At 38.6% G+C, this 15,497-nt stretch overlaps 1 protein-coding gene across 1 annotated transcript in view; it reads left to right on the forward strand.

Annotated features, from left to right (window-relative positions):
- Positions 1–15,497, forward strand: part of SUPT16H (suppressor of Ty 16 homolog (S. cerevisiae)) — a 35,756-nt gene that overhangs the window by 14,001 nt on the left and 6,258 nt on the right. The window contains exons 4-22 of the mRNA XM_010846267.1: positions 881–1,033; positions 1,571–1,717; positions 2,113–2,264; positions 2,877–3,049; positions 4,143–4,233; positions 4,949–5,022; positions 5,156–5,268; positions 6,990–7,055; positions 7,169–7,264; positions 7,349–7,464; positions 7,555–7,708; positions 8,218–8,345; positions 8,864–8,999; positions 9,104–9,230; positions 9,490–9,608; positions 10,116–10,241; positions 10,775–10,887; positions 11,172–11,247; positions 11,670–11,839. Coding sequence (XP_010844569.1) covers positions 881–1,033; positions 1,571–1,717; positions 2,113–2,264; positions 2,877–3,049; positions 4,143–4,233; positions 4,949–5,022; positions 5,156–5,268; positions 6,990–7,055; positions 7,169–7,264; positions 7,349–7,464; positions 7,555–7,708; positions 8,218–8,345; positions 8,864–8,999; positions 9,104–9,230; positions 9,490–9,608; positions 10,116–10,241; positions 10,775–10,887; positions 11,172–11,247; positions 11,670–11,839 — 2,330 coding nt within the window. The remainder of the gene's footprint in view (positions 1–880; positions 1,034–1,570; positions 1,718–2,112; positions 2,265–2,876; positions 3,050–4,142; positions 4,234–4,948; positions 5,023–5,155; positions 5,269–6,989; positions 7,056–7,168; positions 7,265–7,348; positions 7,465–7,554; positions 7,709–8,217; positions 8,346–8,863; positions 9,000–9,103; positions 9,231–9,489; positions 9,609–10,115; positions 10,242–10,774; positions 10,888–11,171; positions 11,248–11,669; positions 11,840–15,497) is intronic.

The raw sequence follows: 15,497 nt of genomic DNA on the forward strand, positions 1-15,497 counted from the left end.
TAGGAATTCAAAAATACAAGGGGAAGATTTTAGCTAACTGTCATTTGTTAGAAAGAAAGAAAAGAGTTCAATAATCCTATCAGTTTGCAGTAACACAAATGGGTAATGAAATTACTGTGAATACTAACTTTATCCATTCTTGAGGATACTTCTCTTAGTATCTTTTTTTTTATTATTATTATTTTTTTACTTTACAATATTGTATTGGTTTTGCCATACATCAACATGCATCTGCCACGGGTATACACGTGTTCCCCATCCTGAACCCCCCTCCCACCTCCCTCCCCATACCATCCCTCTGGGTCATCCCAGTGCACCAGCCCCAAGCTTCCTGTATCCTGCATCTAACCTGGACTGGCAATTCGTTTCTTATATGATATTATACATGTTTCAATGCCATTCTCCCAAATCATCCCCCCTTCCCTCCCACAGAGTCCAAAAGACTGTTCTATACATCTATATCTCTTTTGCTTTCTCTTAGTATCTTAATTAGAATAAAAGTCTTTAAATATCCTTAAGGAAAGGTATACCTCATTTCTGATTTTTATCAAATGTAATCTTTTTTTATTATATTGCCCACCTGACAAAGATTTCTTTTCAGAATGTTGTTCACCTTTGTATTTCAGTTTCTTAGCTTTTCCTGAAGTAAAGAATAGTCTTCTCAGCTTATGTGGCACTTCACTTAAGCATATAAATATATCAAAAGAAATTTTGTGTAACCTTTTGGTATACTACAGTCTTCCCTAAAGAAATAGGTAGGAAAAGGGGAGATAGAATTTGTTTCTTTCCATAGTTTAGAATATTCTCTACCTAGTACTAGTAGAACATAGATGTCTAATTCTTAAACTAAACCCCCTTTTACTCCCTGTGGCACTGACAGAATGAAAGTAACAAGAGCAGCTTTGACAAAATGATTGAAGCCATTAAAGAAAGCAAGAATGGCAAGAAGATTGGAGTGTTCAGCAAAGACAAATTTCCAGGAGAGTTCATGAAGAGCTGGAATGACTGCCTCAACAAAGAGGGCTTTGACAAAGTAAGAATATTCTGGAAACAAGCACATTGAGAGTTGAGAAGACAAAATTGTGAGGGGCTTTCACAACTGATAGTGCAGAGACTTTGTTTTGAGAAAGCTGTATATTCATTCACATTTCCATTTTCAGTTCCTGTGGCTGAGTAGTAAACCAGTTCACTTTTCAGTTAGGAGTGAGGCATTCAGGAGACAGTTCAGCTACTCCAGAGGGAAATTGAGGAAAATCTCTTGTCCAGAAAAGTTTTCTTTTCTGTCTGCCTCCTTCAGCCTTTATGGAAATCTCAAGAGAGGCATTTACATTTACACTTTAAACGATGTGTTAGTTCATTGCCTCTTAGAATACACCAATGACCTGGTAAAGAGTTCTTTCAGATGTTTGTTCAATCCAAGAAGAGAATATTTAGATATTCTGCAAACTGCTGATGAATAGTTTGCTAAATAACCAGACATAGTCACTGATAATATTTGAACTGGGGGAGAGAGATTTCTTTAGCAGTTCTGTGTCTGCATGTTAGGAACTGTTTATCCCTTTGACTGCAGATAGACATCAGTGCAGTTGTGGCCTATACCATTGCTGTAAAGGAGGATGGAGAGCTCAATCTAATGAAGAAAGCAGCTAGCATCACCTCTGAGGTCTTCAACAAATTCTTCAAGGAAAGAGTCATGGAAATAGTAGATGCAGATGAGGTAAATTGGGGGTGGGAGTGTCTTTTTACTGTTTTAATGAAGTCAGTCCATCCCATGCAGTGTTTTTTTAGGTTGTGTTCAGCTTCCTTTGGTAGTTAAGTTGGTGGTGCCAACTGTCTTTGAGAATAACTATAAACGTCCACTGTAGTTTCTGGAGCTTACCCAGTATGTCACTTGAGAATTCTTTGAATAGCTGCAAATTGCACATATTTCTCTAAATTTGCTTTTGTGTGTACACCAGTGTGTTATCTGGTGCATAAACCACTTCATAAGACTCCTTTGGCATCCTATATGATATCAGGACGTATGTTGTCTTCAAATGGTCATGTCCAAAAACCCAACACCCTTCTGCCACCCTATAGTAAATATTGTTTTATTTCTGGGTATTTTTATAGAAAGTTCGACACAGCAAACTGGCTGAGTCTGTGGAAAAGGCCATAGAAGAGAAAAAATACCTAGCTGGGGCAGACCCTTCTACTGTGGAAATGTGTTACCCTCCTATCATTCAGAGTGGTGGCAACTATAATCTCAAGTTCAGTGTGGTGAGGTGAGTATGAGAATTTCAAAACATAAAACAACCAGGGCACTTCAGCCTTTGGCCTGTTTTTTCTTAGACTCAACTCTGGGATTCAAAAAAATAGGAAGAAAAAAAATAACCATTCGCCTGCCTCCTGCATTATCTTTTTGTCTTATTCTATGTATAATTTAATTTTATTTCACATAGTTATTCATTTCTTACTTGAGTATTTGATTGTAAGCATTTTCCAGATGATTAAAAATAACAAGAAAAAAATGAAAAACATGTTTAAAAAATAAAAATCTTGCTAGATATATCATAATTATTCCCCTTCTAATTTTTAAAAATACCGTAAAGAATGCTATTCATCGGGGCTGGTGGAAAGGTGATGGCTTACCATCATACTGTTAGATTATAATGCATAAAATTCAGTTTAACTTTTGCATATTTGGGATACAACTTTCCAGAGCCTTTATAGACTGACTTGGTTTAAAAAAAAAAAAAAAAAAAGTTTAGGTCATTTTTTTCTGCTTCAGCTTTGGGATATAGCAGATCAAAATTGTGATTACAGATGTGTATGGTAGGTATGCTAAGGACTTCACAAGTTTGTGTAATGAGATGCTTTCTCCCTTTGGTCTCTAGTGACAAGAATCATATGCATTTTGGGGCCATTACCTGTGCCATGGGTATTCGCTTCAAATCTTACTGCTCCAACCTTGTTCGCACTTTGATGGTTGATCCTTCTCAGGAGGTTCAAGAAAATTACAACTTTTTGCTTCAGCTGCAAGAGGAGCTGCTAAAGGAACTAAGACATGGTAATGTGTGCCTTAGATAAGGTTTAGAAATTATGTAACAAAAATGTAGCATTCGTGGGACTGTTTATCCCTGAGGCTCTTGTACTGTAAATAGAATTAGATTTTACTAACCTCCAATCATCCTAGCATTTAGTTCTTCAATGTACTTTTCGTTTATGCAGGAATGGTTACTGTGGTTTTATATTGATGTTTACAGAAACCTCTCTGACTGGTTAGGACTCTGTGTTCAGATCTTCATAAAATACCATGCTCTTACTACTTTTCTTTAGAAAGTTCTGAGAAGTAGTATCTCTCCCAACAGACTATGTAATGTTAATCCTATATTGAATGAATACCAGGAATCTTAGTTTGAGAGCAGAGCTAATGGCAACCCTGCTAAGCAAGCTGCTGCTGCTAAGTCGCTTTAGTCGTGTCCAACTCTGTGCGACCCCATAGACAAGCAAACTACTGTCTACTTAAAAGGAGAGCATTTGGCACCTCTTTTGCCTTGAGACTCCTCACTCTCATTTAAATGGGACTTTTATGTTTGCCGCCTTTAAACAACTTTGTAAGCCCACTTAAAGTTTCCCAGAGCTTCCAGACACCATTCCCTCCTGATACCTCAGGTCAGTCTTGAGAAATCCAACTGGCAATCCATAGTCCTAGGTTGTTCATTGAGAATAAAAACTTCTCTGAGGCTACAGTATTTGAACTACTCTGGCTTGAAATACATGTTCATATCCTAAACCTTGAAAAATTAAGTCCAGCATTCTTCCAACAGTAATTCACCCGTTCAGTAGTCTTGTTCTTCAAAATGTATAGTAAATTTAATGTAATGCCATTTATCAACTCTTAAATTATTTCACTGGGACCAGCTAGGGTTCCACAGTCCCCGTGGAGTGATTCTCAGTGTAATTAAAGAATGACTGGGTGGATTGTTTTTTAAAATACACATTTCTAAGCCCTGCCAGCCCTGCAACTGTATTCCTTATTGTGTGTTTTGAGAAACCCTGCTTTAGGTGACTTAACAAGTAAAAATAGTGTTGATTTTAAAAATGTGATTTGTGGTTTTTTCCTGAAAGATACTTTAATGTCCCATCTGTCTTGTCATTAGGCGTGAAGATATGTGATGTATATAATGCTGTCATGGATGTGGTTAAAAAGCAGAAGCCAGAGCTGCTGAACAAAATTACCAAAAACCTAGGGTAAGATGCTGTGATATACATTGTCACTGTGTCAGTTTTCATGACTGGCAGTCATGGTGATTCAACCAATGTTTGTGGACTATTCAACATAACTGTGTGCCAGACACATTATGTTATCAGAGAATGTATGTAAGTTCATGGAGATGTTTTCAGACCAATGTTGTAGATGTTTTAGGCTTAAATTACAAATGTGAAGAGACATTATATACAATATTTCCTCTCTTAGAACAACTCATTCATATTTGCAAAATAAGTACTCTGAGATATCCAGCTATTTAAATTCTTTTTTTTTTTTCTCCAGTGTTTCTCAAGTGTATTTGATCATTGAACCACCTAGATATATTACTAACATATTATAGAACCGAAGACATTTGAGAAACAAAAGCTCTAGGCAGGCTCCTTAGATGAAGCTAGTTGGGATTTATTGTTTATTTCTGGACTTCTGTGATGGACAAGAGGAAATACATTGACCTATACCGAGTTTTGGCCTTAAGAGACTTAGTAAATCCAGTTATCAACAATCTATTAGAAATTATCTCTTATTCCAGTTGTTAAACGTTCTTGGTAGTGTGCCCTTTAATAACTCATCAGTAGTGGCAAATTACTCAGCTTGTTTGCCTGCCTTACCTTGAAAATCAAAATAGGATATCGTGTACCTGACTCAGGTTAGAGGCCTTTTAGCCTATTGTTGAAGTTTCCTTCATTTCTTTTTTAGGTTTGGAATGGGCATTGAATTCCGTGAAGGTTCTTTAGTAATTAATAGTAAAAATCAGTACAAACTAAAGAAAGGTGAGTTTTACATGCATACATTAGAAAAATACCTTTTAAAATACTTTCCCTTAGTTTCATCTCCCTCTGTTCTGTATAAAATCACACTTCAAACTTTCACAGTCATTCACTGATTCCTGTTTTGCTGGTTTAGGGATGGTTTTCAGCATCAATTTGGGATTCTCAGATTTGACTAATAAGGAAGGGAAGAAACCAGAAGAGAAAACCTATGCCCTGTTCATTGGAGACACAGTGCTTGTGGATGAGGTATATATTGCTTCTTTCATGAATTGAATATTGAAGTGCATTTTTAACCCTATGGTTCCCCCTCCCTTTTTTTTTTAAATGAAAGTGTAGTTGATTTTTCCAGTAGTCATGTATGGATGTGAGAGTTGGGCCATAACAAAGGCTGAGCGCTGAAGAATTGATGCTTTCAAACTGTGATATTCAAGATTCTTGAGAATCCCTTGGACTGCAAGTAGGTCAAACCAGTCAATTCTAAAGGAGATCAATCCTGAATATTCATTAGAAGGACTGATGCTGAAGCTCCAATACTTTGGCCACCTGATGCAAAGATCCAACTTACTGGAAAAGACCCTGATGCTGGGAAAGATTGAAGGCAGGAGGAGGAGGAGACAATAGAGGACAAGATGGTTGGATGGCATCACCAACTCAATGAATATGAGTTTGAGCAAGCTCCGGGAGATGGTGAAGGACAGGGAAACCTGGCGTGCTGCAGCCCATGGGGTCACAAAGAGTCAGACATGACTGAGGGACTGAGCAACAACAAATAGTTGATTTACAATATCATGTTAGTTTCAGGTGTATAGCAGAATGATTCAGTTTTTTATATTTATATATAAATTTTTTCATATTATTTTCCATTTTAAGTTATTAGAAGATAGTATAGTTCTGTGTGCTATATAGTAAATCCTTACTTACTGTTTATTGCTTATCTATGTTATGTGGTGTTTTTTCTTTTTATCATTTGTTAAATGCTAGCTAAGAGGAATTAAAGATGCCTATGAAAGTCTGACCTAGTACAGCCAGGAATACAGATTGTTTAAATAAACTCTATCACATTGTGGCTTGAACCTTGATTATGATACTGTCAGGAACTGATTCTATAACAGAGCTGATTTTTTTTCTTTTGTAATGGTTTTAACAGTTTACATACCATGCAATTAAAGTGTACAATTGTGACTTTTAGTATCTTTACAGTTAATGCAACTGTCACCATAGTCTAGTTTTAGAACATTTTTATCACCTCAGAAAGAAACCCTGTGTCCATTAGCAGTCACTCCTCATTTCCCTCCCAGGCCTAGGCAGTGACTTTTCTTTTTCTAAGGATTTGCCTTTTCTGAGTATTTAGGGGTTTTTTGTGACTGGTTTCTTTAACTTAGCAGGAACTGATTTTTTTTTTTTTTTTGGCCACTTTATTTTTAAATAGAAGGATAATCGCTTTACAGAACTTTGTTGTTTTCTGTCAAACATCAACAAGAATCAGCCATAGGTACATCCGGTCCCCTCCCTCCCATCTGCTTCCCTGGCCCACCCTTCTATATCGTCACAGAGCCCCTGTTGATTCTTAATGGTAGTAAATATTTCAGTGTTCTTACATGAACACATTTATACATTAATTCATTGAATCCTTATAATAATTCTATGAAGTAGATACTCTTGTCCAAATATGTAGATAAAGCAACTGAGGCACAAAAAAGTATATGTACCTTGCCAGATGTCACAGAGCTAAGAGTGAGTGAGCCAGGTTTCAAATCAAGCCAGTATTCTTACTCATTATCCCATTGTTGCCTCCCAAATTGCAGTTCCTGATGTGCATTTGGGAAGATAACTGGTTTTATGTGTTGTCAAAGACTTGTTTAGTGCCATAAGATTCAAAGCATGGCCCAGCTAGGTACTGGGTTTGAAAGTGAAAGTATATCATTTAAATGCTTTTAGAGATGTCTCACTTGCTCTTTGTATTCCAGGATGGCCCAGCTACCGTTCTCACTTCTGTGAAGAAGAAAGTGAAGAACGTAGGGATTTTTCTAAAGGTAAGAAGAAGATAAAAATGAGTGGTGAAAAGTTTGCTACAATGAAAAAGTAAACAATAATGGCTAAAATAATTAAGACTTGAATTCCTGATGATGATTTTTCCCCCCCATAGAATGAGGATGAGGAAGAAGAGGAAGAGGAGAAAGATGAAGCTGAGGACCTGTTGGGAAGAGGTTCCAGAGCAGCTTTACTTACAGAAAGAACACGAGTAAGTTTACTGTTTGAAAACTACTTTGATTTCCTATTTGTCACGGTTCACAGGTCCTGATAACTTCAGTTTTCCCTTCTTTAGAATGAGATGACTGCAGAAGAGAAGCGAAGAGCCCATCAAAAAGAACTGGCAGCTCAACTCAATGAGGAAGCAAAGAGGCGATTAACTGAACAGAAAGGGGAACAGCAGATTCAGAAGTAAGAGTTTGCATGGAGTAGTGAGATTGTCTTAGGGTTATATGTGATTTGCAGAAATTTCTCAAGAACATTTTTTTATTCCCACTCCAGAGCTCGTAAATCTAATGTGTCCTATAAAAACCCATCTTTGATGCCTAAGGAACCACACATACGGGAAATGAAGATCTATATTGATAAAAAATACGAGACTGTAATAATGCCTGTGTTTGGCATTGCGACACCTTTTCACATTGCCACAATCAAGGTACTGACATTGAATCAGGCTTCATTCGAATAATTCCTTAAAATAATTGTGCTTACCATAGATGGCTGTCCTGACTGCATGTCTCTGCTATTCTGTGCTCCTCCTGACTCTGCCTTTCCCATGTTCCTGACTCCCTGCCCCACTCCCTAATCTCCTGCTGTCATTTTCCTTCCTTTCCCGTTTGCGCTTTGGAGAAAATTAAATGACTTAGTGTATAATCATACTTTGCTTGTTTCTCTTTGAACTTGAACTTTGTAACCTGTTGTCATAAACATGGCACCGGAAAAGAACTTTAGGAACTCAGTGATTCTTTTAGAAACACACATTGGTCATATAAAAAAGTAAGCTAAATATGTAGCTTATTAGTTTTAGAGTAAGGATTACAGGTTAGGTTTAGCTGTCAGTTTGTAACTACTAACTTAATTTTAGCATGTCTATAGCTACTTACCTTCATCTAGGAAAGAAATCTGTCTGGTTTCTTTGCTAATGCTTTTCATTTCTTTGAACAGAATATAAGTATGTCTGTGGAAGGAGATTATACTTACTTGCGAATCAACTTCTATTGCCCAGGCAGTGCTCTGGGCAGAAATGAGGGCAACATCTTTCCCAACCCAGAAGCTACTTTTGTCAAGGAAATGTGAGTTCCCAGGGAAACAACCACCCCCAAATCCCTGCTGGGCGGAGCAGTACCCTCAGAGACCCAGAGAGTGCTGTGTTCTCCCGCATCCTAGTGAATGGCGGCACCTTCCTCAGTGGTACTTGATTAGGAGGATCACCTTACTAACCTTGTACTGTTTTGAGGTTGGAACCTAATTTAAATCCTCATAAAGATATTTTATTCTCACTTGATATATTTGTTGATAAAATATCAGATGTGTGCTGCACTGGAGTCTGTTTATTCTTGAAGTGAAATAGGATCATTTGGGGAAGTTTATGCAGAATTTGAAATATAGGTATGACTCCCACACTCAGTGGATTAGCTATAACATCTGTTTAAGAGAGAGGAAGGATTTTTTCATCTTTCCAGACATTATTTCAGCACTCAGTGGTATCTTTTTCTCCTAAAAGGTATTAAGCCAGTTGTAAAACATAGTAATGGGTGTGGGTTACCTTGCATGATAAAGAAATTACATAGGTGCTCCCCCTTTTCTGTAGTACATACCGAGCTTCAAATATGAAGGCACCTGGAGAACAGACAGTTCCAGCCTTGAACCTTCAGAACGCTTTCCGAATTATAAAAGAAGTGCAGAAGCGTTACAAGACTCGGGAAGCGGAAGAGAAAGAGAAGGAGGTGAGCCGGAACAACGGCAAAGTGCCTTTGTGCCAAAGGACACATGAAGGTTTGGGGACATAGAAAGATCTGTGAGAATTCACGTTGATTTTCATTCTGCTTAGGGCATTGTGAAACAAGATTCACTGGTGATCAATCTAAACCGGAGTAATCCCAAACTGAAAGATCTGTACATTCGCCCAAACATTGCCCAAAAGAGGATGCAAGGCTCACTGGAGGCCCATGTCAATGGTATGAATGATCTCTCATGTGCCTGGGCTTTGTCTTTGGAGGCACATCTGTAGTAATGACAGACCAGATAACATAGTAGGAAGTGCTGGGAGGAGTCTACTTTGACATGAAAGGAAAGGAAAGAAGGAAAGGAAAGCTCCGTACCTTGCTGGCATTCCCTCTGACCCTATTCAGATCAGCCAGAAAAGATGCAGTACCTTTTGGGCTAACCTGATGATGTACCTTCATACTTAGCTGCTTCCTCCGTTCCCCCACCTAGGTTTTCGCTTCACGTCTGTCCGAGGAGACAAAGTGGATATTTTGTACAATAACATCAAGCATGCTTTATTCCAGCCATGTGATGGGGAAATGATTATTGTCTTGCACTTTCACCTCAAGGTATATCTTTATCAGCTAGCTGTGAGCTCTTGGGCAAGATCTTACTATCACAGTGTTTCTTTTAAAATAGTGATGAAAAATATCACCTGTCACATAAGATCATTAAGGGCACTGAATAAAATAATGCTTATAAAGCCCCAAGTGCCTGACATCTCAAAGATGCTAATCATGTTTGTTCCTTGGTGTGATACATAATGATCTCCAATACATATAGGTCTGTTCCACATTCCTGTTTCTGAAACAGAAAGTTTTTGCTTTAGACAATTATCAACATAATCTCCAAAGTCCATTCTAGTAAGTAGGAAAACTTTAAAAAATTTATACTCTTTTATATTCCCAAATGTCATTATGATGCCACCTGGAGTGGTTTAACTATTCTTACATAAATGCTATGATTTCTAGCATAGATATTTTAATATTTTCATGTTTTGTTGTTGTTTTGCCTGTGTAGACTTCTTTGCGAAATAAGTCTTAAAATTTCTTGTTCTTTCTACTTTCGGTCTTTAGAATGCCATCATGTTTGGGAAGAAGCGACATACAGATGTGCAGTTCTACACAGAAGTCGGGGAGATCACCACAGACTTGGGGAAACATCAGCATATGCATGACCGAGATGACCTCTATGCTGAGCAGGTGAAATCTGGTATTTTATTTATAGGGTAGGGAGGTAGGATTCAGGCTTCCATGGTGTCTCAGCAGTAAAGGAATCTCCTGCAGTGCAGGAGACACAGGAGATGTGAGTTCGATCCCTGGGTCAGGAAGATCCCCTGGAGAAGGGCATGGCAACCCACTCAGTATTCCTGCCTGGAGAATCCCATGGACAGAGGAGCTTAGAAGCAAAGAGTTGGACACGACTAAAGCGACTGAGCATGAGCTAGGACTCAGCCCAGATCTGAGCTCAATAATTGTTATATATTTTATAAACCACTCCAGAAACTATGTAGAACTTCTCAAGTATCTGCTGGGATGGTGTAGTATGTTGACTATGAATTAGACTTAATTCATAGGCATAACTCTATAATTAATTTTAGCAGCCTGTGATAAAATATCCATGTTAGTATCATAGTTAACAGAATTCAGGACTACAAAAGCACTTCATGGTTTTTGAAGGGATTACTGTTAATAAATAAAGTGATAACTATAGTTAATTTGTATTTCTTCTACAGATGGAAAGAGAAATGAGGCACAAACTGAAAACAGCCTTTAAAAATTTCATTGAAAAAGTAGAGGCTCTAACCAAGGAGGAACTGGAATTTGAAGTGCCTTTTAGGGACTTGGGGTAATGTGTCATCTTCTTTTTGGCCTTCAGAAAAATTAGTTATTCTTCCTTTAATAATAACAGCATAACATATCATGTTCTTTTTTCTATGGACATCCATTATCTCTTGGAAATGTTCAAGGGCTGGGTGAATAGCTAAGACTGAGAGCCTCCCTCTGGAAGTGCGTCTCCAGCGAGTGTGCTGGAGTTTTGTTTGGAATGGGAAAGGAGAGAAGCCTGTTGGGACGGCAGCAGTTTCTCTTGCAGTGAACCCCACCTTATGTGAGTCTCTTATTGTCTTTCAGGTTTAATGGTGCTCCCTATAGGAGCACCTGCCTCCTTCAGCCTACTAGCAGTGCGCTGGTAAACGCTACAGAATGGGTGAGTGTTTCTGACCTCTTTTTAGGAAGAAAATTGTTAGAGAAAAGAAAGCAAGAGGGTAGATGTTTTGAAAACTAAATCCTTATTATATCCTAGTATTTTAATTTTTTATATTTACTTACCTTGGGTATAAAAATTGAACAAATGATTCTTTAAAAGTCTCTTTAGTTTTTAGAGACAGTTGCTTTGCATAGTTTCCTTAAATGAATTCTCCCTGAGGGAGGCTTTCAATCTTGCAGATCCTTTGACACGGGCTTCTTGGTATGTTTTATCACTTTTAGTCTTTGCCCCCAAAAAACAAAAAAAAAAAAAACAGTTTAGTTATCCTTTGTGTGGTAGTTTTTAGATCCTGAAAGCATTTGAAAATGCTAGTGTTTTGTGGGAAGTATTTTTATGAAAATAGTTCCTTTCTTCCCTGACAGCCACCTTTTGTGGTAACGTTGGATGAAGTGGAGCTGATTCACTTTGAGCGAGTCCAGTTTCACCTGAAGAACTTTGACATGGTGATCGTCTACAAGGACTACAGCAAGAAAGTGACAATGATCAATGCGATTCCTGTTGCCTCTCTTGACCCCATCAAGGAATGGTTAAAGTAAGTAAACCTGCCAGCAATCTCCTGTCCTACGAACACAGTTTTCTAGAATATGAATGTGGTATGTTATATGTAAAATCTGTTGGTATACTTAATGAAACTGCCTTTGGGTTGTTACCAACCAGGACTTGAAAATTTGGGATCTGTTAGACATAGAGCCACTTTTTCCTGAATAACCAACAGTAGTTCATACATGCATGTGACTGAAGTCACTTCAGTCCTGTCCAACTCCTTGCAACCCATGTATTCAGCACATATCAAGCTTTGGAGCAGAGGCAGGGGGAGGAGAGCAAATGCACAGGGTTCAGTCAGTTCAGTTTAGTCGCTCAGTCGTGTCCGACTTTTTGCGACCCCATGGACTGCAGCACACCAGGCTTCCTTGTCTATCACCAACTCCCGGAGCTTGCTCAAATTCATGTCCATTAAGTCGGTGATGCCATCCAACCATCTCATCCCCTGTTGTCCCTTTCTGCCTTCAATCTTTCCCAGCATCAGAGTCTTTTCCAGTGAGTCAGTTCTTTGCATCAGGTGGCCAAAGTATTGGAGTTTCAGCTTCTGGATCAGTCGTTCCAATGAATATTCAGGGTTGATTTCCTTTAGGATGGACTGGTTGGATCTCCTTGCAGTCCAAGGGACTCTGAACAGTCTTTTCCAGCACCACAATTCAAAAGTATCAATTCTTTGGCACTCAGCTCGCTTTATAGTCCAACTCTCAACATCCATATGTGACTACTGGAAAAACCATAGCTTTGACTAGATGGACCTTTGTTGACAAAGTAATATCTCTGCTTTTTAATATGCTGTCTAGGTTGGTCATAGCTTGTCTTCCAAGGAGCAAGGAAGGATCTTTTAATTTCATGGCTGCAGTCACCACCTGCAGTGATTTTGGCATCCAAGAAAACAAAGTCTGTCACTGTTTCCATTGTTTCCCCATCTATTTGCCATGAAGTGATGGGACCAGATGGCCATGATCTTAGTTTTCTGAATGTTGAGGGTTTTATTTATTTAATTTTATTTTTAAACTTTACAATATTGTATTGGTTTTGCCAAATATCGAAATGAATCCACCACAGGTATACATGTGTTCCCCATCCTGAACCCTCCTCCCTCCTCCCTCCCCATACCATCCCTCTGGGTCGTCCCAATGCACCAGCCTCAAGCATCCAGTATTGTGCATCGAACCTGGACTGGTGACTCGTTTCATACATGATATTCTACATGTTTCAATGCCATTCTCCTGAATCTTCCCACCCTCTCTTTAAGCCAACTTTTTCACTCTCTTCTTTCACTTTCATCAAGAGGCTCTTTAGTTCTTCCTCAGTTTCTGCACTGGGTTAGAATAACTGAATTAAGGGCAAGATCTCTGGGCTCTCCTCCTAGCTCAAGAGTCTAAGTCTCTGCCTAAGACTGCCTTCTTTAAATGGAGAGTAGTCAAAGTTCATATGATACAGAAGAGGCTGCATGTGACCTTGCATATGCTTAACTCTGTTGTTGATCAACTAAGTTTCAAATGAACTAGTATTAACTGAACAACCACTCTCTGCTTAAGTCATTGGCTGCCAAAGGGTGGCTTTAGCCCCTGCATTATCTTCACTGGCTGTGTGTTCATGCTAAGTCGCTTCAGTCATGTCTGACTCTGCAACCCTATGGACTATAGCCCACCAGGCCCCTCTGTTCATGGGATTGTCCAGGCAAGAATACTGGAGTGGGTTGCCATGCCCTCCTCCAGGGGATCATCCCAACCCAGGAATCGAACCCGTGTCTCTTAGGTCTCCTGCATTGGCGGGTGGATTCTTTACCGCTAGCGCCACTGAAAATCAGAGTCTGAGATCTTTTTTGACTACTTAATGGATGTATCAAATTTCTTACTAGTTCTCTGTTTTTATTAAAATATGAGATACAATATATATTTATTTTAGCTTTTACCTTTCACACACTTACACTTCAGCTAAAAGAATTCCTCATAGATATGCCAGAACCCCAATAAAAAGGGAGATGTCACTTCGTGGGAAAAGTGTGAGGTATGTGTGGCCATGAGTATAGTTTGCTCTGCCCTGCTTCCTCCTTCCAATTATCTGTAGGGGAAGGCACTGCAAATACAAAACTTCTCTTAAGAAACAGTTGAGAGAGCTTAAAAACAGCCTGTGAGAAAGATCCAACTTTATAGTTTCCATGAGGGTTTTCCTTGAAAACATTTGCAGGTAAGTAACATGGTATCAAAAATATTTATAGATTTATGTGACTCTTTTTGGCTGTGCTAGGTCTTCGTTACTGCACAGGTTTTTCTCTAGTTTCACAAAGTGGAGACTACTCTAGTTGAGGTGTGCGGCCTTCTCGTGGTGGCTTCTCTTACTCCGGAGCCCGCCCGGGCTTCAGTAGTTGGGCTCCTGTGCTCTAGAGTGCAGGCCCAGTAGTCGTAGTGCGTGGGCTTACTTGCTCCACAGCATGTGGGATCTTTCTTCCTGCATGAGGGACTGAACTTGTGTCTCCTGCATTGGCGGGCAGATTCTTTACCACTGAGCCACCAGGGAAGCCCCTGTATGATTTTTTAAAATCCTCTTTATTGAGGTACAATTTACGTGTAATAAAATTCATCAATTTAAGTATATGATTTGATGAATTGTAACAAATGTATATAGTCTTGTATCTACCATCATAATGGGAATATGGAACGTTTCCTTTACTCCCCAAAGTCCTCCTACCCTTTCAGAGTCAGTCCTCTCCCTTCAACCTTGTCACTGGTTTCTTTCACTGTATAGTTTGCTTCATCTAGAATTTCACATAAATGGAATTATACAAGTGTGTAGTGTTTTATATCTTTTTTTATCTTTCACTTGGCATACTGCTTTTGAAATTTACTCAAGTTGTTGTGCACATCATTAGCATACTCTTTTATTACAGAGGAGTTCCCCATTGTCTGGAGAGTCCCTGCTTTATTTATCCATCTACCAGTTAATAGACATTAAGATTGTTTCCCTTTGGGGACTCTTAGGAATAGCTGTTATAAACACTATGTACAGGTCTTTGTATGGACATACGTTTTCATTTCTCTTGGATAAAGACCTAAGAGTGGGATTGCTGTGTCATATGGTTTATGGTTAAGTATATGTTTAGCTTTATAAGAAACTACCAAATCCTTTGCCAGAGTGGCTGGAAAATGTGTAGTATGTGAGAATTGTAGTTGCTCCACATCCTCACCAATACTGGTGTTATCAGTCTTTTCATTATTGGCCATTGTGGTGGACAGCTTTCTCACTGTGGTTTCAGTTTGCATTTCCAAGATTACCGTTGATTTTGAGCATTTTTTCATAGGCTGTGTGTCATTCTATACTTTGATGAAGTATATTCATGTTTTTTGCCCATGTTAAGAATCAGATTGCTTTACTACTGAATTTAAAAAATTTTTTAGGCTAAATAAAGTCCCTCCTAAAACACATTTTGCATACATTTTCTTCCAGTAGTTTCTATGTCTTTTCATTTTCTTAAAATATCATTTGAAGATCAAAAGTGTAAATTTTCCATGAAAGATGTTTAATCAACTTTTTCTTTTGTAATTTCTGCTTTTTATGGCTTTACGTGGTAAATTTTGCCTAACCCAAAGTCATAAAACTTTTCTAGAGGTCCATAGGTTTAGGTCTTATATTTATGTCTGTGATCC

The sequence above is a fragment of the Bison bison genome, unplaced genomic scaffold (assembly GCF_000754665.1).
Source record: "Bison bison bison isolate TAMUID 2011002044 unplaced genomic scaffold, Bison_UMD1.0 scf7180017864234, whole genome shotgun sequence".
NCBI lineage: Eukaryota > Metazoa > Chordata > Mammalia > Artiodactyla > Bovidae > Bison > Bison bison.